Source organism: Anopheles merus, chromosome 3L (assembly GCF_017562075.2).
Source record: "Anopheles merus strain MAF chromosome 3L, AmerM5.1, whole genome shotgun sequence".
Classification (NCBI taxonomy): domain Eukaryota; kingdom Metazoa; phylum Arthropoda; class Insecta; order Diptera; family Culicidae; genus Anopheles; species Anopheles merus.
This window is the reverse complement of record NC_054085.1, coordinates 18021176-18041145: the sequence shown is the minus strand read 5'-3', so window position 1 is coordinate 18041145 and position 19970 is coordinate 18021176. Positions and strand designations below refer to the sequence as shown.

The 19970-nt window shown below is 45.9% G+C and overlaps 3 protein-coding genes across 6 annotated transcripts in view; all 3 read left to right on the top strand.

Moving 5' to 3' along the window:
* The first annotated feature begins 787 nt into the window (after positions 1 to 787).
* Positions 788 to 4553, top strand: LOC121598244 (spermine oxidase-like). Its single transcript, XM_041924807.1, has 6 exons — positions 788 to 1165; positions 1445 to 2108; positions 2322 to 2769; positions 2836 to 3635; positions 4162 to 4379; positions 4460 to 4553. Exons 2-5 carry the CDS (start codon positions 1936 to 1938, stop codon positions 4175 to 4177), a joined length of 1437 nt encoding a protein of 478 aa, XP_041780741.1. The 5' UTR covers positions 788 to 1165; positions 1445 to 1935; the 3' UTR covers positions 4178 to 4379; positions 4460 to 4553.
* On the top strand, positions 4183 to 6315 carry LOC121599004 (spermine oxidase-like). Its single transcript, XM_041926427.1, has 3 exons — positions 4183 to 4226; positions 4460 to 5683; positions 5754 to 6315. The coding sequence occupies exons 1-3, from the start codon at positions 4183 to 4185 to the stop codon at positions 6313 to 6315; spliced, it is 1830 nt and encodes a 609-aa protein (XP_041782361.1).
* Positions 6316 to 6320: 5 nt separating this feature from the next.
* Positions 6321 to 19970, top strand: part of LOC121598243 — a 59046-nt gene continuing 45396 nt past the window's right edge. Inside the window, exons 1-2 of one of the 4 annotated variants that reach the window (XM_041924806.1) lie at positions 6321 to 7190; positions 10897 to 11763. In XM_041924806.1, the coding sequence (XP_041780740.1) occupies positions 11634 to 11763 (130 nt within the window). In that variant the 5' untranslated portion in view covers positions 6321 to 7190; positions 10897 to 11633. Of the gene's footprint in view, positions 7191 to 8314; positions 8379 to 8650; positions 9087 to 10896; positions 11764 to 19970 lie in introns of those variants that run through there. The other 3 variants (XM_041924802.1, XM_041924805.1, XM_041924803.1) reach the window with 3 other exon arrangements.

Genomic DNA, 19970 nt, shown 5'->3' with positions numbered 1-19970 from the left:
TTGTGGGGTTAGTTGAAAAAAAATTTCTTTTTGTCACTGAAAAATTCAATTTCAAAAAAGTTACAACTTTTGGGGCAAGAGTGCCATCTCTGTTTGGGGCAAGTGTGCCACCATCTTTCATAGGCGCGAGCTGTCAAAAATGTAAACATTGTTGTAGCGTGCTGCAGAACGGTGCGCTATTGTGAGCGGATTCCACCCCGGAAAAACAGGACAGTAACAAACCATATTGTGGTACAGTTGGTGGTCAAAAAGGGTTCATTGAGGACTAAATACATGTAGGAATACATATACTAGTGGTATAAACGTAATAATTCCAATTATCTAAGAAACACGGTTATTTTAACCAGGTGGCCGTCTTGCCCCATACGAGTGGCACTCTTGCCCCATAGCCCAAAAAACAACGTCTTTTTGGACCCTTTTTAAAACGCTTCAAAAACTGTTTTGTTTGCACTTTTTTCAAGCGAAACTCATTTATAAGTGAGGAAATAGATGTAAAATGGTTATGAGATTTAAATCGGCTTTTGAAAAACACGTTTTAGTGAGTTATAACTTGAATTGCTTAAGGTGGCACACTTGCCCCAAGTTCCGCTACTGTCCAGCCTATCAGGTGCCTGAAAACTTTTGTCCTTGTTGATTTTTTTTAAATAGAAAAATAACCTTTAAGTAGGTATGACATATTTTCAATGACGTTCGTAGTTGTTATTTTATTAATTTAATTAATCAAATAATACGTTTCATCCATTTTTTGTATTTCTAACACGTGAGCTCAGTATCACTCGAACCATCGTCAAATGTGCGCCGTGTATGTGCTGCTTAACATCTGCAGATCCAAATCGTGTGCCGTACACGGCGCTGTCAAACGGAGATGTGTGTGTATGTGTGGCACGATACCACCACTACACACGCACATTACCAAAAACACATGTTATTCGCGCATACTCGATACCGCGAAATCGCGTCAGCCCCGTCGCAGCCAACCAGCCAGTTCTGAGGGTCAAAGGCAAGCGAGAGGGTTAGTCGTCTACTGCACTAGACGTGACCGTGTCCGGGACCAACGGGAGCAAACAAGGCCGAGGTTCAAAACAGAAAACAGTGCGTCGCGGGCAGTGCACAACATTAGCCCAGACCCGGCAGTGTGTATCTTATCAATCAGCCTTCCAACACGGTAAGGATGGGTATGGTATGGCCTCCGTTGGAAAAAAAAACAATGTGCAAATGTGCCTCAGGTGTAATCTTATCATACCTCGCGAAAGGGGGTGGGATTAAAATGTCCCAGATTACGTCCCTTCGTGGGCTGTGTTGTCTTGCTGAGTTCAATTGTGCTCGTTCTAGCGAAATATCTTTGCCCAGGTTGACCCGGAGCTGTCGCCACAGCCTATTGTGATTTGGTGCTTTTTTTACCTTTTTGCTGAAATCTTACCCATTTTTCCGTTCATTGTCACAGTTGCACCCTCGCTCCGTCACGAAGTGTCTCCACGACGCCCCCCGATAAGTTCGTCTTCGTCCGAAGCAGAAGGCTGTAATAATTATCCTTCCATCCGCACTTCCAACCCCACGGAGGAAGGCTTCCACCAAAGTGGCAACAACAATAGAGCACCCCCACAGCCTCACAAAAGCATCATCGAGAGGGTGATATTCTCCCCTCACTCTTTCCTGCTGGGGCGAAGGCGGAAAGAAAGCGCAGAACGCAAAACAATCATCTTGAGCGCGTTATCGATTGGGCGATGATGTGAGACGGGTCGAGCGAAGGACCCCGGGCGTTTGATGAAATCCCCTCGTTCGCCTGTGTAGTGTAGTGTGCTTGACGCTGGTGGCTGGACGAACGATTGCCTGCGCCCCTCGTAAGGTGGCACACTTTTGCACGCGAGCGAACCCTCATCCGGAGGCTGCGGAACAAAAGGATTTCCAGATACACACACACCCTGGACGGCAAGGATGAACCCGCGCATCGTCATCATCGGGGCCGGTGCGGCCGGTGTGGCCGCTGCGACGCGGCTCATCGAGCGGGGCTACAAGAATCTGAAGATACTCGAGGCGGAAAATCGCATCGGGGGCCGCATCCACACCGTACCGTTCGGGGCGAACGTTGTTGACCTGGGCGCACAATGGTGAGTGTGTGTGTGGGGGGAGGTTTTTTTTGTTGTTGTTATTGCTGTTGTTGTGCCACCCCGTTCCGTTTCCCGAGATGAAGGTCACTAAATAATCGATTCCCCGTCGGTATAATTTATTTATTATCCACGGTACGGCGGGGTGGTTCTGTTCACCTTTTCTTTTCCTTATTAGTAATGGATGTTTTTCTCCCGCTTTTTTTGCCCTCCCAGGTGCCACGGTGAGAAGGGAAACGTGTGCTACGAGCTCGGCTCGAAGTACAACGTGTTCGACTCGAACAGTGCCCGGTACGAGCGGTTCGTGCTGACGCGCTCGAACGGCGAACAGATACCGAAGGAGCGGAGCGAAAAGCTGCTCGGCCTGATCTGGTCCATCCTGGAGACGCACAAGCACGAGCTGACCGGGTACCGCGGCTCGCTCGGATCGTTCATCATGGGCAAGTTCCGCGCGCTGCTCGAGACGCCCGAGTACGCGGACGTGAACGACGAGACGGCGTACCAGGTGCTGGAGTTTTTCCACAAGTTCGAAAACTCGATCGAAGCGTCGGACAGCTGGTTCGACACGTCCGGGCCGGGCTACCTGCACTACTGGGAGTGCGATGGGGATTTGCTGCTGAACTGGCGCGACAAGGGCTACCGGACGGTGCTGGAAATTTTGATGGTAGGAGGGCAAGCTTGATCGATTCTTCGAGGCATTTAATACAAGATTTGCTTGTTTTTGTTGTAGAAACGCCATCCACTCCCGACTGCAGCGGAGGCAATCAATCTGGAGGACTACACGCACTTCAACAAAACGGTCGCCAACATTAACTGGACCGCCGGGCCGGACAGCTTGGTGTCGGTGCGCTGTACCGACAACAGCGTGTACGATGCGGACCACGTGATCTGCACGATTTCGCTGGGCGTGCTGAAGGAACGCTACCAGTCGCTGTTCACGCCCGACCTGCCCCCGATCAAGCGGAACGCCATCCAGGGGCTGACGATCGGCACGGTGAACAAGCTGTTCCTGGAGTTCGAGAAGCCGTTCTGGGCGGCCGGGTGGCAGGGCCTGAGCCTGATCTGGAACCAGGCCGACCTGGAGGAGGTGCGCAAAATGCCGGACAGCTGGATGGAGGACGTGTTCGGGTTTTACATCGTGGACTATCAGCCGAACGTGCTGTGCGGTTGGATTTCGGGCAAGAATGCGCGCCGCATGGAGCGGGCGAGCGATGAGGAGGTCCGCCGCGCGTGTATGTTTCTGCTGCGCAAGTTTATGAAGGGCTGTACCGTGCCGGAACCGGTCCGGTTTCAGCGTACCAGCTGGTACTCGAATCCGAACTTCCGCGGCTCGTACACGTTCCGGTCGATGACGACGGATCTGCTGAACACGTCCGCATCGCATCTGGCCATCCCGCTGACCAACTCGTGCGGCATGCCGGTGGTACAGTTTGCCGGCGAGGCGACGCACGATCACTACTACTCGACCGTGCACGGTGCGGTGGAGACGGGATGGCGCGAGGCCAGCCGTTTGATCGATCTTTACGATAGGTAAGTTGGAGGGTGGATGTTTTTGGTTGGTCACTGTTTTTTTTTCTTACTTCGAATGCTATTGGAAAAGTCTCGAAAGAAACAGATGGGTCTTTTGAACGGTTTTGGGCTTAGTAACGGAAGGAAAACGGTTTTTTTCTCCCTTTGAAACAGTTCCTTAACAAAAAAACTTTTTTTTTGTTTTATTTGGATTGAGCAAATTCTTACATAACTACAAAATTAGGCTCGTAGAATCTAGAAAAAAAAAAAATTTATTTTAAAATGTGCATGTTTTACTACTAAATCGTTAAAATTGTATTATTAACTAATGCAGTACAACTTTGTTGATTGTTGTGTGTTTAACCTTTCGAAACACTTCATTGTTTACAGATTACAAAACCAAATAACAGTTAACAACACCCTTTCAAACAAACACACAAGCAATCGCATGTGGTTTTTACTCGGTTTTCCTTAAATCTCCTTTTTGATTTGTTTTGTTTATTTCTTTTCTCCGTTTCGTTTCGTTTCTTTTCTTCCCATTCTGCAGGAAGGCTCATCTGTAAGCACGATGATGCAGCCGGAATTGCCCTCCCCATACACCACGAACGAACAGTTAACCAAACCACACACCCACCCACACACAGATAAGACACAATACACCGTTTTTTCTCTCGCCTAGATATAGATTTTTTATTTTCCACTTTAATATTTCGCTTTGCGTTTTGCAAATATGCTCAATTAGCGTTTACGTTTACTGCTTCAAAAGTAAGTTTGCATGCTGACCTGATTACATTGACACATCTTATCGTAATCGGTTTCTTTCTCGCCTCTTCCTCCGCCGACAGGCTGATACCACCGTTCAACCACGGGCCGAAGGCGTACGTGGACGTGCTGATCCTTGGCGCCGGCATTGCCGGGCTGGGTGCCGCCAGGCAGCTGCGCAACTCGGGCAAAAGCTTCGCCATCCTCGAGGCACAGTCCGTGCCGGGCGGGCGCATCAGCACGAAGGCGCTGAAAAAGCATCACACCAGCGGCAAGGGCGGCCACTGTCAGCTGGTGGAAGCGGGCGCCCAGTGGCTGCACGGCCGGCAGAACGAGCTGCACGAGATGGCGAAGCGCAACGGGCTGCTGCGCGAGGAAACGTCCGAGGAGGGGTTGGGCGAGTTTCTGCGCGACGACGGCTTCCGGATAGACGACCAGCTGGTGAAGCGGGTCGACTTCATCGTGGGCCAGATACTGGAGCAGTGCGAAGAGTTTGCGGCCCGGGCGGCGGGCCCCGAGCGGGACGGCACGGCGGCGTATCCGGCCTCGCTGGAGGCTTTTCTGCGCGACCAGTTCCGCAAGCGGACGGAGAAGGACTTTAGCGCGGAGCAGAGGGTGCTGGCGCAGCAGCTGCTCGACTGGCACTGCCGGTTTCAGATCATCGACAACTCGTGCCTGCACGTGTCGGACATTTCGGCCAAGCTGTGGGGCAGCTACTCGTTCAATGGGGAAAGCTGCCAGGCGCACATCAACATGCGGTACGGCTTTCAGGCCCTGGTGAGCTGCCTGATCGAGGAGATCGGCGCGGAGAAGATCGTGTACAACAAGGCGATCTGCGAGATACGCTGGCTGGACGGGCGGGGCAAGGTGATCGTCAAGTGTACGGATGGGACGATCTACTGCTGCCAGCACCTGATCGTGACGTTCTCGCTGGGCGTGCTGAAGGACACGATGGACCAACTGTTTCAGCCGAACCTGCCGGCCAGCTACAGCCGATCGATACGGAGCATCGGGTACGGGACGATCGACAAAATCTTCCTCCAGTTCGAGGAACCGTGGTGGGGCAAAGCGGAAGGCATTCAGCTGGTGTGGCGGGACGAGCTGCGCAAGGATTCGCACTGGACGCGGTTCATCTCGGGGTTCGATGTGCTCAGCCCGGGCCCGCCCAATACGCTGCTGGGCTGGATCGGCAGCTACGGCGCGCTCGAGATGGAGGCACTGAACGACGAGCAGATCGTGAGCGATTGTGTGTTCATTTTGGAGAAGTTTACCAAGAAGAAAGTACCTAAACCTGTCAATTATTACTGGTAAGTAATAACTCAATGAATTTTCTTATAGCGAATTGTTTATAAGCGAACGTTTCCGCTCTTTTCGCAGCACTAGATGGAATTCCAACCGCTACATCCGTGGGTCGTACAGCTACACCTCGGTCAACTGTGACCACGAGCAGAACTTTATGTCTAACCTGACGGAAACGCTCGTATGCAATCAGTACGACAAGTTGGGAGAGGAATCGCGCAAAAAGACCCAGTGCCAGCCACAGTCCACGCCAACACGCGCTGGAAGCACGGGCACGTCGACGAGCACCACAAGTGGCCACAGCACGAGCAGCAGCAACAGCAGCAACACACTGACCAACGTCCAGCCAAGCTCAACGCAACGGGGCAGCAACACACCGACCAAGGTAACGACGGTTCAGATGGCAGCCGATTCTCTAGCAACCACTGCGTCGAACAGCTCGCCTTCGGCCCCGGCCGGTACGCCAGCGAAAACGAAACCGCCGGTCGCGGGAAGCGCCAACGTGAGTGTAAAGCCGAGTGCAACCATACATTTCGCCGGGGAAGCTTGCCACGAACGCTACTTCTCGACCGTTCACGGCGCGTACCTGTCGGGGATGGAGCAGGCCAAGAAGATACTGTTGCTTGACCAGCAACAGTAGTGTAGCCAGTTAGCACTTCCTAATAATGCGACGCAATCATATACAATCGGTGAAACGGAATCAAAAACCAATCGAGATGGGGTCGATCAAAACAGTAGAGAAGAGGAGAGCAATGTAGCAAAACTAAGCAGACAAAAAACAACTCTATTTAGGTTTTAGGTTTCGTGTCAGACACAAACCGGGATGATAATTTAGTCAGTAAGCGGAGGTAGCAAAGCAATGCCATTTATGCATCCAACTCCCAAACAAAACTGGGAACTGCAATGGGAAGCAGTTGTAGCAATTCTTAAGTAGGAAGAAACAATGTTTAAGAAAAAAAGGAACACGCAAAATGCGTTGATCTATTTAGCTTCTATCGTAGAGCGAGTAGGACGAAAGTATATTAAAGGGCAGGTAGGACAAGCTAGGCAAATTGTGAGTAGGGTCATCATATCGTTCAGTGCCGTGTATCTTCCATAGAGCAATAGTTCTAATGTACGTTCTTCCATTTTTTTTTAGTTTGTTTTTAATTACAAGATTCTCCTTTCATGTACTGTTCAAACACATATACATTGATTTATCTTCCTAACATAATTAAATTCATCAGAAGAATGAAGCAAACTATTGTGGAGCTCGGCTTCACTACAGGTGTGCATCGTAAACAATTCTAATACTTTGTTTTCTGTTTTTTTAGAGCTAGAAACTAGAAAGAGATAAACAATTCGCATCCTGAAAATGTGGCGTATTTCTATCGGTACAACGGAAAGAAATGATGGACTGTAAATTGCAGCAATTACTTTACATTTGTTGAACCAGATAAACAAACACGAAGCAGACTGCACGCTGTGTGGTGGAATTAACATTTGCCAATCATACATCAGAAAAGTCGATCTCAGGTACGTACTTGGATTAATTTTATTTCTTTTTTAATACTTAGCGTCACTAATGCTAATAATTTTATTTTGTAGTTTGATTTTTTAAATTTTTTATTCCCATGCCCACTTAAATTATTTATTTTAATTGTGTACAGTCTGTTCCCGAGTTACGCGGTTTCTGGGTTCCGACGAATCCGTGTAACTCAAATAACTGCGTAAGTCGAATATCACGTTTTTTGACTAAAATAATATTGATTGCTCGGAGTTTTTGATCTAAATTAGTGCTTTTATACACTTTATCATATGCATTTTTCATAATTCGTGCAGAAAATTCTAATATTTCTGGCTTTTAAGCGATTTCAATTTGTTAGCAAAAATGCAATTTATTCCGAACTTGAAGCAAATTGTACTGATTTGACATTGAATCTGTCAAATTTAGAAATCCGCGTTTCACCGAATCCGCGTAAGTCGAGAACCGTGTAACTCTTGTAAATCTTGTAAAATCGTGTAAATGCTGTATTAATTAGGCAAGCATGTTTTAAGCACAATTTTCTGTTTACCTAACATTGTGACACTAATAAACATATATTTTAATAATTTTGCTGCTCTCGTGATACAGTCGTTAACTCGTGCCACTTAACAACATGCCCGTTATGGGTTCAAGCCCCGAATGAACCGTGCCTCTCCCATACGTAGGACTGACTATCCTGCTATGAGCAATCAATAAGTCACTGAAAGCCAAGCCCACTACTAGTACAGGCAGGCCTTGACCGACAACGGTTATTGCGTCAAAGAAGAAGAATAATAAGAAGAAAATTATACAATTTTTGTAATTTATTAAAATATTGCAAAGTCACCTTTCGAATGTAGTTGATCACCCCTGTAGCTGTCAGAAACAATCATATTTGGGTAGCAGTTTCTGCTGAGGAAACAATAAAAAATACAATACGCATTTTTACAAAGCAATTAATAAAAATAACACAATTTTTTAAAAGAACTTAGTTGTCGATAGATCGACATGTCGTCGCATAAAGTACATTTTGTAAAATGTATTTTTCATGTAAACGTTCACGGTCATGACCACCGATGCGCACACCGTGCCTAACACACGGTGCATCGCATATAAGCCAGGTTCGTCGTTTGAAAACAAGTCATTTTTTTGAATCGAGCCGAGCTGAACGGTCACGGACAACACGTGCAGTGTGTAAGGTGCGTAGAACGGATGTGTGTGTGGATAAAAAAAAGCTGGGAAAAGAACAGAAACCGTGAATGAGTGGACAACAACAACAACAGATGCAGTGAATTAAATTCTGATTCTGTTCCGCTTGTGATGCAAGCTGTTAAGATGGTTAAAACATATTCGTGGTATTGTTGGTGCAAAGTGAAACGTGTCTGTTGAATTGATGCTGATCTCTTGATAGTGTAAATGTGATCATGGATATATAAAGAACAACGTGATTTATGTACGACATGACAACACATTGAATTCACGTGTGACTGTTATTACAAATCAAAACGATGGATCGTGTGTAGTAGAATCACTGTTAATTAATTTATTCTTTATTCAATGTTTAATTTTTAAAAGAAAACAAGTGACGATGTGGTAGAACAATTGCTGCCAACAAAACAATAGTGACATTGATGATGAAAAATGATGAAAAGTGTGGTGACAATTGTTTGAAATCGTGCTTTCATTAGTTTCAATCAAGTGTGATACATAACGACGCGTATTGTAGGGACGATGATTCTGTAGCAGTAATCATCGAAGTAATTTGCATGTTTGTTTCTTTCTTTGCTTAACAAGCCTTGATTGATTGGTGGAAAAATCCGGTGAAATTAGCGTGCAGCTTGAAGATTCGAAGAAGATGCAAATCAAAGATTCATAGCGTGATAATCAGTCTCGCAAGCTCAGGACAGGTTCGTTGGGAATCGGTAGCCAAATGAGCTGCTTCAACCGAGCGAGGCAAACCTGTTTAAGATAACGGGAAGGGAAACAGGGACAAACCACACGATCGTCAAGTTAACCATTATCTTTTTTTGTGTGTGTATGTGCATGAGTGTGTGTGTGCGTGTGTGTGCTTGTGCCCTTCCTATCACCTGTCGAATCAAGCGACTCAATTCGGAGTACCATTTGACCACACAAGTTGATGATCCAGCTTCCTCCCGTCCCGTGTGATGTTTGCCTCTTTCTCAACAAAAATCATGCTAATAGTACTTGAAACAGTTTTTTCACGTATGACAACTGTACAAATAGCTTTTTTGTCTTATCAGTGGTTGACTTTCTTAAAAAAAAGCAAATGATAAACGGCTCCCACCCCAGCAGGTGTAGCGTTACTGTCCTTCTTCAGCATTGAAGTCTCTCTCTCTCTCTCGCTTTTGCGCTCGATCCGCAGCGGCTGGTGTCGCCTTAGGCGAAAAAAGTTGCTGCAGGCACTTGTAAGTGAGAGCGAATTTCGTTAAAGAATAATGGAACCCATCTCACCTCATGTTAAATACAAAAAGCCCACACAATCTCACCAAAAAAGCGGCCGAACCAAAGGATTGCCCAGGCGATCGAGCAATCCCGAAACATCAGCCCAGTATCGTCTTGAGGTACGGGGGAGGGTTCGAAGGAGTCGCAGAGGCTCACACACACACACTCACACACACACACAGCATCACGCGAATGGTCATGGGAAAAGGAAAGTAATCGATACATTCCTTCTCTTCGTTTGCTTCGCGCGTCGCTTTCTAAACGAAGAGAAAGATAGTACGGAAAAGATCTGCTATAGAGCCAGATGGCCAGAGAGAGAGAGAGAGAGAAAGAGACAAGCACTGTCGAAAGTGGCTGTGGAATTCTATACGAAGGAAAGGGGCAAAATTTAACCTGTAGATGGTCAAGCCTTGGTCCTGCGGCACTGCGATTCCATTTCGGTTGCGGTTGCTTTTTCCATTTCGCCAAGCGCACGTGTCGTCTTGTCCGTGCGCCAGCGACACCTCCGTGCGGGCTTCCGCGTTCGTGGGCATAGTGATGCTTTTGTTTGAGTGTCATTTTTATTGAGAGATTCCAAAAGTAAGCTTAGAATGAATTAATTTAGAGCATGATTATTTCAACACAAGCACGAACTCTTTCGAAATTACTTTTCTTAAACTACTGCAGCAGCATCAATTTTTGGTCCCTCGTATTCAGCTGCGAAAGTGTGAGAGAGCAAACGGCTTAATTTGTTATGCCCGTTTAACAGCCGGAAATATAACTATTCAAAATTCTATCGATTAGGAAAGTGGATCGATGCACCACGAGGCTGCTCCGTCCATAACTTAGCATTCCGATCGATCGTCCGGCAATTAAAAGGTGGAGCTGCTTGTTGTGTGTTTGCTGCACGTCTTTTATGGCACACGATTAGTGTAATATTATGCATCGAGTGGGGGGGGGGAGCCTGGCGAGGGGATGGGATCCATCATCGCCCAGCGCAGGAGAAAGTGTTTTTGCTGAAGGGCTGAAGGGATGGCAATAAATCGATCGTCCAAAAAAGATACAGATCGATACAGAATTCATTAGCATTAGGTTTAGCGCTCCCCCACTGCTCTCGGGGTTGCAGCAGTATGATGGTCCGTTTTGTTTTAATTTCTTTCAATTTCACTCGGGGTGCTACAGTGCAAAGAAACTTTAATCAAAACGTACTCTACTGTAGTCTTTTTGCTTTAATCCTCTCACTTTTTTTCTCCTTTTGTGCCTGTTCCCGTCCAGTGCAAACGATAATTCCGCAGTGACAAACAGTGAAGAACACATACAGTAGAAGCAGAGGCGAAAAAAAGCTATACCCTGCGGGACAATCACGGCCCCAACCATCGTCCGATCATCATCATCATCAGCATCCAAGCAGGCAATAATAATCGCAGATAATGGTTGCATAATTTTAGCATTAAATTCGTAACCGCAACCATAACAATAAAACAAAAAATCACTGAACGCCAAACAAAGCTTCGCGCGAAGAACGTTGAAGAAGAACGGAAAAGCCAGCTTGAAAAAAAGAACAAATACTTGAAGCAATAATACAAAAATTTGCAACACCGCATGTGAAACTACAGCGGTGTGTGCCGGATTCAATGGATTTGTGCCCGGGCCGGCCAACACCAGTGGGGCTGGAGCGTCACGGCGCAGCAAAGCGGGGCGAACCGATCGCCCAACGCGTCCAGTGATCTTGTGACTGTGCTGTGTGATTTTCTCCGGTGTCACCGTAATTTCCCGTCGGTTTTCCACTGCGCAAGGATGATGTCATTGCGTGCCGTTTGCGTGATACTATAATCGGATCATAGTTTGTGTGCTGTGTGCGTGTGTGTGTTTAAGTGTTTTGCGTTGAGTTCGATAACATTTCGGTGCATCGAAAAGGTGCTAAAAATTCACAAAAAAAAGAAAGCCAAACAAATTGATATTCCCGTGTGTACGTGTGGTTTTCTTTGGAGTGACTTTTTAAAGGCAACGGGATGGAAAACGAGTCCTGCTACGGTGGCGGCGACATTGCGGGGGCCATTTTCGGCACACTGCTCGCCGTGATCCTGGTCGGGGTGCTGCTATGGTGGCTCTACAAGAAAAACTACATCCTGAAGCGATTAGGTAAGTGGTTTAATTGATAATTGTATCAATTCTGGGACAAATCAATCAAACCATTAAGCAGTGTTTCTTGATTTTTGAAAGTTTTTAACAATATTTTATGGCATCATGTGATAACACAAATCAAAGCCATAACTTCGAAATATAGTAAAAATTCTCAAAAAAAAATTAAACTAAACGTCATAACTTTCCTTAAGTTGATGTTGATGAAAATCTATCAGAAAAAGGTATTGCGTGACGCTAGAATGCACCCGCCGCTGTCTGCAATTCCTCTGAGGCAAATATTGCCATTCATCAAACCTCACACACACACAACCGGGTTGCATCAGTGCTTCCGGGCGCGTCATTATCACGCGGAGACTTCGAGCGGGAAATTATGAAACTAATTTTCCAATCATTCCCGCGCACGCAACGCCACCGACTGAGGGGAGGTGCGTATGTCACTTCAGCGCCCGACGGAGAGGGAGCTTTATTATTTTAGTGTCAATCTGTTTCACTTTCCAGCCCCAATCCAGCGCGCCCGGCAGCGGAAGTGCATCGGGGGCTCTTTGCATAGCTGGCCTGGGCGATAGAAAAGAGGGAGAAGAAACTTCAGAGCACGCCGGGTGATTAGGTCAATCAAGCGTGGAAAAGGTTACCTCGCTCCACGCTGCCTCCCCTCGCCACCACTCCTGGCCCATTGCACGGTACGGCAGGATGTTACATGCGTCGCATGCAAATGACACAAGTGCACATAGTCCGATCGGGTCCCGTCGGTGCTTGCCACGCGGTAATCGCACCGGATTGTGCAACGGTTGGGGTTTGGCTCGCACCGTGTCCCCGATGCTCCCGTTGCCGAAGCGGAGAAGCGCTTTGCTTTCTCTCCTAGCTGGGCTGGCTGGCGGCGATTACCCGGGTTTGGTTTCCATTTCTGGCCAGGTGAACTATGTACGCCCACCGGCTTCCTGGCTCGTGTAGTGGAATGCGATTGATCGGGCCCTCATTCCGTATCATCATTTGCATACGAATCATAATGTTTATCCGATGGCTGCTCAGCGCTGCAACGGACCAACAGAGCGTGGTTTCATCGAGGAAGGGAGTCCGTTTGAATGGGGGATCGTTTTTGTGGTGCCCCCCTTTTGTTTACCATATTTATTTATGGTCGAATGTTTTGGGATGTCCATCAGAATAGGAAACAGCGGCAGATTGGCGCGGGCGTACGATGGGCTAAATATTGAACGTGGTTTGATTTCGTATTTCAAGCGCTGACCAAGCATTGGCGTCTTAATAGGAACACACAAACGTTGATGTTCCTGATATTTAAATATTAAGCCGATTAAAAGTTTGTAAAAGTAGTTAGTATTGATTCGATTAAAAGTAAAAGTAGAAACTTCGAGATTGAAAAACAAAAAATTAAAACCTTTAGCTGTATTTGCGAGTGGTTTATATTAGCTGAATCTGCAATACGGCCGGGCCGTCCCATACTGAGCAATAACTATATTAGCTAATTCAAACATTGTTTAGGATTTCTGAGGTTTTTTATTGAAACATTGGTTGCATTAAATCATCGTGGAGGATTAGAACTAAATCTACTTTGGAAGAAGAGTAAAATGTCAGTAATAAACAGTTATAGTAAGGAAAGTTACCAATTTAACCCTTAACGTCGTTATTCGATGTAGATATTGCGGCCCGCGAATTGATGTTTGGCTTAACAAGCAGGCCACTGAACAAAAAAGTTTGACACGTCTGGTTTAAACCAACATTAGGTAGGTTCATGTATAGCATATATTAGTGAAGTACAGAATAACAAGTATTGGGACCCTTTCCCTTTGAAGCTCGTAGGCTGAAATTGCAGCCTGTCAGCTGTTTGCATTGTATAGCAGTTTTCGAGCAGCTATCTAAGTGGGTATAATATACAGGTGGGCTTATCCCAAGGTGTATGAATTTAGAAGGCTGATTTTTATCGCTTCTGCTTCTGAATGAAGATTGTAAGAGTGTTTTGAGTATTCGTCAAACCTCAAGGAAGCTTGTTTGAACAAAAGTTTTCACCCATCCTGTCAAAAAGTGATGTTCAAAATTGGTTATAAAAAAATGCTATGAGACCACCTGGACTACATACACTTTGATTCCAGATTCGATCACCTGATTTCTTTAATGCCCCTTGGGATAAATATAAACAAAACCGTGTTTTCGAGCAGGTACTCGAATCTAATTCTAGCTTTTAGGCTAAAATTTTCTAGACTGAAAATCGCAGGCTAGTTTTTGTGTGGTTTTGTATGGATTGTTTACATGATTTCAGCCTCCAACTGTCAAACTCCATACAAAAAACTAACTAGAATCGTGAAGGCCCCCATTGTTGGACATATAATAAAAATAAAATTTAATTTTCGATCAGCATACACTGTGAGAAGTTCAGGTTATTAGCAGACATTGAACATATGTTTTCAAAGAGCCCAGTATTTTCAAAGACATGGAAACAAAGCCGGGTTTCATTGAATATTGCAAAAATGGAAAGTGAGAGATGTAAAAAATATTGAATTTAATAAATATGTTGAGTGCTTCAAAACGTAATAAGCCAAATAAAATATCTCAAATAATGATAATTTTGAAAAAGAAGATCCAAAAATGTAAATATTGATCATTTCTAAAGCCTTTATCGTCTTTTTAAACTCAAGGCGTATAATCTAGATGCATTTTCATAAGGATTCTAGTGTTTGCTAGTATCAAAACAACACATTTTAGCCGTTATCCGCAAGCCCCAACATTATACAACTCTAATGCATTGCCGCTTCCGTCCGTAATAAAAACGATCAACAGGAACAACAAAACTAAAAACAAATCAATCGTATGTTTGATTTCCCACTGATTATGTTGCACCCTTCCGAAATCGGTACCGGTAGCGTACGGCATCGGCTTGAATAAAGCGCCCAGTGTGTCTGGGAGGGAGCTCGCTCCAAAAGAGGAAAGGAAGCAAAATCACTTTCCACCGGAGCCCGCGTGTAACACGGCTGCGCGCTGTGTCTGTAACATGGCGTAGGCGCGCACCCAACAAACCATGTCCGGTGTGTGTGTGTGTGTGTGTGTGTGTGCAAGTATGAGGGGGCACGGAAAGCAGTACGCGCAATTTTTAATTCCAATGTTTTTGAGAAAGAGAGATTGGCACGCACTCCGGAACTGAGGCTATTAGGCGAGACGCGCGTAGTGTACCGCAGTTTTTTAAATGACATCCACGACACGGTAAACAGAGGGTCAGGTGGGCAAGCTAAGTACATCCCTCCAGTTGTAGGAAGTGTTGTCGGCGGCAGCAGCGACTCCCATCGATCATCAGCCAGCTTGTCGTGCGTGACGACACCGGTCGCCTCGGTGATTGCTACAGCAAATGCATACGCGCATCTCCCACGGAGCAGCGCTGAAAGTGTGTGGTCGCGACGAGCAGTTGATGATTGGACTAATCGTCGGATGTGTATTGGTTCAGGTTGGGATTTGGTTTGAAAATGTGGTGCAATTTGTGGGCTTTATATAATCGACCCTATCACTCACAAAATACAGCCACCACGGTTTGCATCTTGATGGTGGTGCGCTTGAAATTTCCGCTTGCATCTTGACACGTGTTTGGCAGGTGAGATGAGAAGGGTTTTTTTCTTCATCTCGATAAGCGGGTCCTACGAAGACCACCAGCATTTATTAACAAAAAAAAAAAACCGGACACAAAACAAGATAATAGAGAAGAATGAAACGACCAAAAGCGGGATGTTGTATCGATGAAGAAGCCTCCAATGCACGGCATTACCCAATCGAGCGCTTTCCCTTCCCAATGCTGTGTGCACTATTCCCGTACGGAACGGGTTGATTGTGCGTCCAACCAAAAACACAAAAAAAAAAACAGCTGAAGGATGGACAACAGTTCTCTCAGCAGCTCTACGCACCCACCCGTCACCTGTTGAAGGGCAACGGGCCTAGGAGCGGTCGGAGATCTCGCCCACCGATATCGATCGCGAGCTGTCGATAACCTTCCGGTTTCGATCCAGTTTGGAACGGCATCGAACAGGAGGGGCCAGGGTTTGGGAATAAATACTTCACGCCTCATTTCTATCAAGCGGTACGCATCTACGCGTGACCCGCTGCTTGAACCTGTGTGTTTCGTGGCCAATCAACGCAACGCAACGCCAAGTGCACGCTCCAGATAGGCATCAGGGGGAAGGTAAATATCACGGTGGGTACCACTTCCTGCTTGTTGGTACACAAAAACCATACAGCGCCAGGCGAGCGACATGACCTGATCACGCCAGATCCGTCGAGAAAGTTTTGATAATTGGGAATTGGGAGGAGGGAGCTCCAGAAAGTTTACAGTTTTGGGGATATCTCTGAGGGAGATGTAGACTTTAGCCGGGAACTGCTTGAAGGAAATGTCTTTGACAGACGCTTTTAGAGATATATTGGATGTTTCTGACACTTCGTCAAGCTTAACTTGATATTGGACAAAAGATATACATCTACTTCAGACATACTTCAGGATACCAGTTTCACACACGGGAAGGTTCGCAACGATGCCTAAAACTGCCTAAAACGGATTTCTTCCTTTCACGACATCAGGTCCCAATCCACTCAACAAACAATCTCCCGATGCTTATCATATGCTACGATAGAAAAGTGCAAAAAAAAGATATCTAGTGACGCCCTCGAGCCTCACTGGATATGGCTGGAACTTGTCTACTCCAAACTCTGCCAACATTAGGGCATCGATCGTGGTGTGCGAGCGCGGGTGCGCTTGTGCTTGCGCTATTTTCTCAATCTAAGATCTCTTATCGGCCCATCCGCGGTCTGCGTCTGTTGATGTTGTTGTTGTGCCAGGCTGCAACCTGAAAAACAAGTTTCCTGTTCTTCAGTGACAGGAAACTTGCCAAACGGCACTCACACACATGGATGCATACATTCACACAGGTGCCTCACCACGGGTAACTTGTTTTCTTCCAAACTCTGGAAGCGATCCAGAGTTCGTGGGGCAAACTCCAGCGTTTGGTATCAGGATTTGGTTTCCTTTTTTTAATATTCGGCTCCGTCTCGAGAAGACACGGTGGAATCTATTGCTGGCGAATATGCAAATTTTACTCCCCGAAAAATTTACCAGCGGACAAGAATCGGTAGAACTGATACGAGGTTTTCTCATCATTATTTACATTGTAGTCAGGTTTGCAAACTCGCGAGAGAAAACATACTTCTTACGCAATCAGTGTACGCAACCTGTCTGCGCTTTGGAAGTTGTTTTGCTCTGTTTTTTTTTGCACTACTTCCGGTGACGTGATCTCCCTCCCCGTGTTTGTGTGTGTGTGTGTGTGTGTGTTGATCTATCGATCATCTTGTGCCTAACCCTGTCTGAAGGGAAACACCCGCGAGGCATGCACTCGAGCAAAACACGATTGGGTAACTTCAAAGTTTGCAACTTTCTCGAAATGAATGTTGAGATGCAGATTGATTACTTTCGAGCGACAGCAACTAGTTGGTTTAGGATTAGTTCGGTAAATTGAGCCATTATCAAAACCGCTGAATTTGGTTTTGTAACAGATGAAGGCAAAGATGAGGGCAACGATTTTTTGTTGTTGTAAGAGATGAAGGCAAAAGTAATTATTATTTTAGAACATTTTTGGGTCGTTAGCAGAGCGATAATGTCTCAGAATAATAGCAAAGAGCTCTTCTAAACTAAATTTCTACAAGAACTTTGTGAAATTCTTAGAAAATCAAATAAAATGGCCGTCAAATAGCGAGTTTTGTACTCATTCCTATACTTTAAACAAACTCCATTAAATGAGTAAAGTTTATTACAACTGCAATAAAACTTATTCACTGATTTACCATCCGGTTGTCGTTGCTAAAAGCTTCAACCTCATGCCACTCGACAACTTCCGTTGCCGGAGTGTGAACCGCGAGGGTGCGGTTGACGATCGTCGACCGTGCTTTCGTCGCAGATCGGTCAGCGACCGCAGGCCACAGGCCGAAACCCGAAGACACCAACCACACATTGTTTTGGAGGTGACCATTTCTTCCCCGGGCACGGCGGATCAAGTGTAAAGAGATAAACATTCCAACGATCCTCTCGGACCCCGTCGCGTTGCTTGCGTGCCGCAGGCCGCGCGGACAACTATGCGATGCCGCTTCAAAGTTGGCTATTTTCTATTGGCCCATTCGACCCAGCGGCACGAGACGGCAAGTCCCTGATCTGCCATGCAGATCGCTCTCTCTCTCTCCCTCTCTCTCTCTCTAGCCTCAAAACATCAACCGGTGATGGGAGTGCGCGCGCGAGCGCACGCCCGTTGCCAAAGCGACAAAGTGGATGATTTTTATATCACTTTTCACAAACGAAACGGCGCTTCGTGTGCCACCCTCCGGACCAACCATGGTGTTGGTGGTGGTGAGCTTTCCGAAAACAAACTGGTTTTGTGGCATTTTGCGTTCTTGCGTCCGCCGATCACCCCCCCGGGGTCGTCGAAGCATTGGAGTAAGCGCTAAAGAAAAGAGGTTGGAAAAGAATTTTTATCATTATACACACCTTCGCCATTTGCCAGTCTTTCAGCGTCAGCGCGCACCGTTTTAGGGCGAGCGGGCAGGGCAGCACGAATAGCTTGGTCCGCTCGTACGACACGTATGCTGTTAGAAAGCGTCCGGTGGCTCTGGGTACACCTCTGACATTCGCTCAGAATATCAACGGCCGGCCAGCCAGGTTCATAGTTGGATCTATCTCCGTTGCCGAACTGTTTCATTTGCATCTTTGATATATATTTTACAGATTCAGACCTAGGAAAGATGATGCCTAGAACCGGCACACGATCGAGTTAGATCTTGGGCGAACTATAATAATAATTATTTTTAAGCCTATTTTGAGGCATTCACACCATCATTATGTTAGAATTTATTGGCATCTAGCCAGGCCTTGGTCAGAGCTGAGAAGCGAAAAGAGCATAAAAATATTCTTGATACTAAAGCGTATGGTCTCGTCTAATTGGCATAGAATCTTGATTAGATATTGACAGATTGGATAAGGTGCTTCAGATTTGATCGTAAAGATCTGTGAAGCATCAAGCACTGCATTAGTTCGAAGAGTTTATATTCCTTAGGATTACATCAGCAGGAGATCCGCAAATGTTTAAACTTCAATATTGGATCTCTGATATTGGAGCTATACAAAACTAATTACAAAAGCTCCTTCAGAACAGAGTTAGTTATCCAAAAAAGAATAACCATAAGATCATCCTGTTCTAAAACATTTCTCTCAGTTTAGTCTTAATGTCACATTCGACACGCTGTAAAATCTATAAACTAGACTGGAGATACATGATGATGTCCAAGAAAAGAAGTAACAAATTGAAGCTACACTGACTAACCAAATGTATTATACTTTAAACTTAAGATTTGAGGTTCTCCAGTATTTGAAACCAAAACCTATTGGATGATTGGAATTGAAAGGAGATATAGGTAAGAAGACGTTTCATAGTTATTGACATCGTCTTGAGAATGCCATTGTCAAAATTAATGCCCATGGACTCTAAATAGTATTGTAAGCTTCTGCCTATAATCTGGCTGCCTTTTTTTCATAATTACTGACTCTTCTTGCGCAGCCTGCTCCAAGTGGCATGTCTGACGAAAGCGCTAAACGCTGACGCGTAACAAACCAATCGTCTGGACGTAGGTGAAAGCCTCAATCACGCTTCACGTTATGATTGAATGATTCTGTAACGGGTCGTGTGCCTTCCCGATGCTGTAACGGGGATTACACTGCACAAGCATAAGAATGTATTTTCGGTTTATCATATTTCCTATTGGGCAGAATTCATTACACATCGATTGCACACTACACCGGAACCAGTTTTTGCTTTGTAGCGTTCTTTGCTAGCGAGTGAGCGTGGGTTGAAAGTGCACCACTGGGTTGCCGTAGTGCATTTGGCATAGTTATGTAACCCAGTTTGTTTTGTGTCGTTGTTGCTCCGGTGCTGGGCTACAACAAACCCTTTCCATTCATGTTTTCCATTTCAACGGAGCACTACGATTGTGCAAACGGCACATCATACAGAACGGCAGCACATATGTGTGCAATGCTGCAAGCTAGTCCGTGGATACAGCAGTGTGTATGTTCTGGCTGTTGCGATGTTGCGATCTCCGCGTATTTGTTTTTGTTTTGTGCTCGTACGATGATCATTAAGACGGCATACTTCGAGCGGAGCGCTGGTGATTTAGCGGAG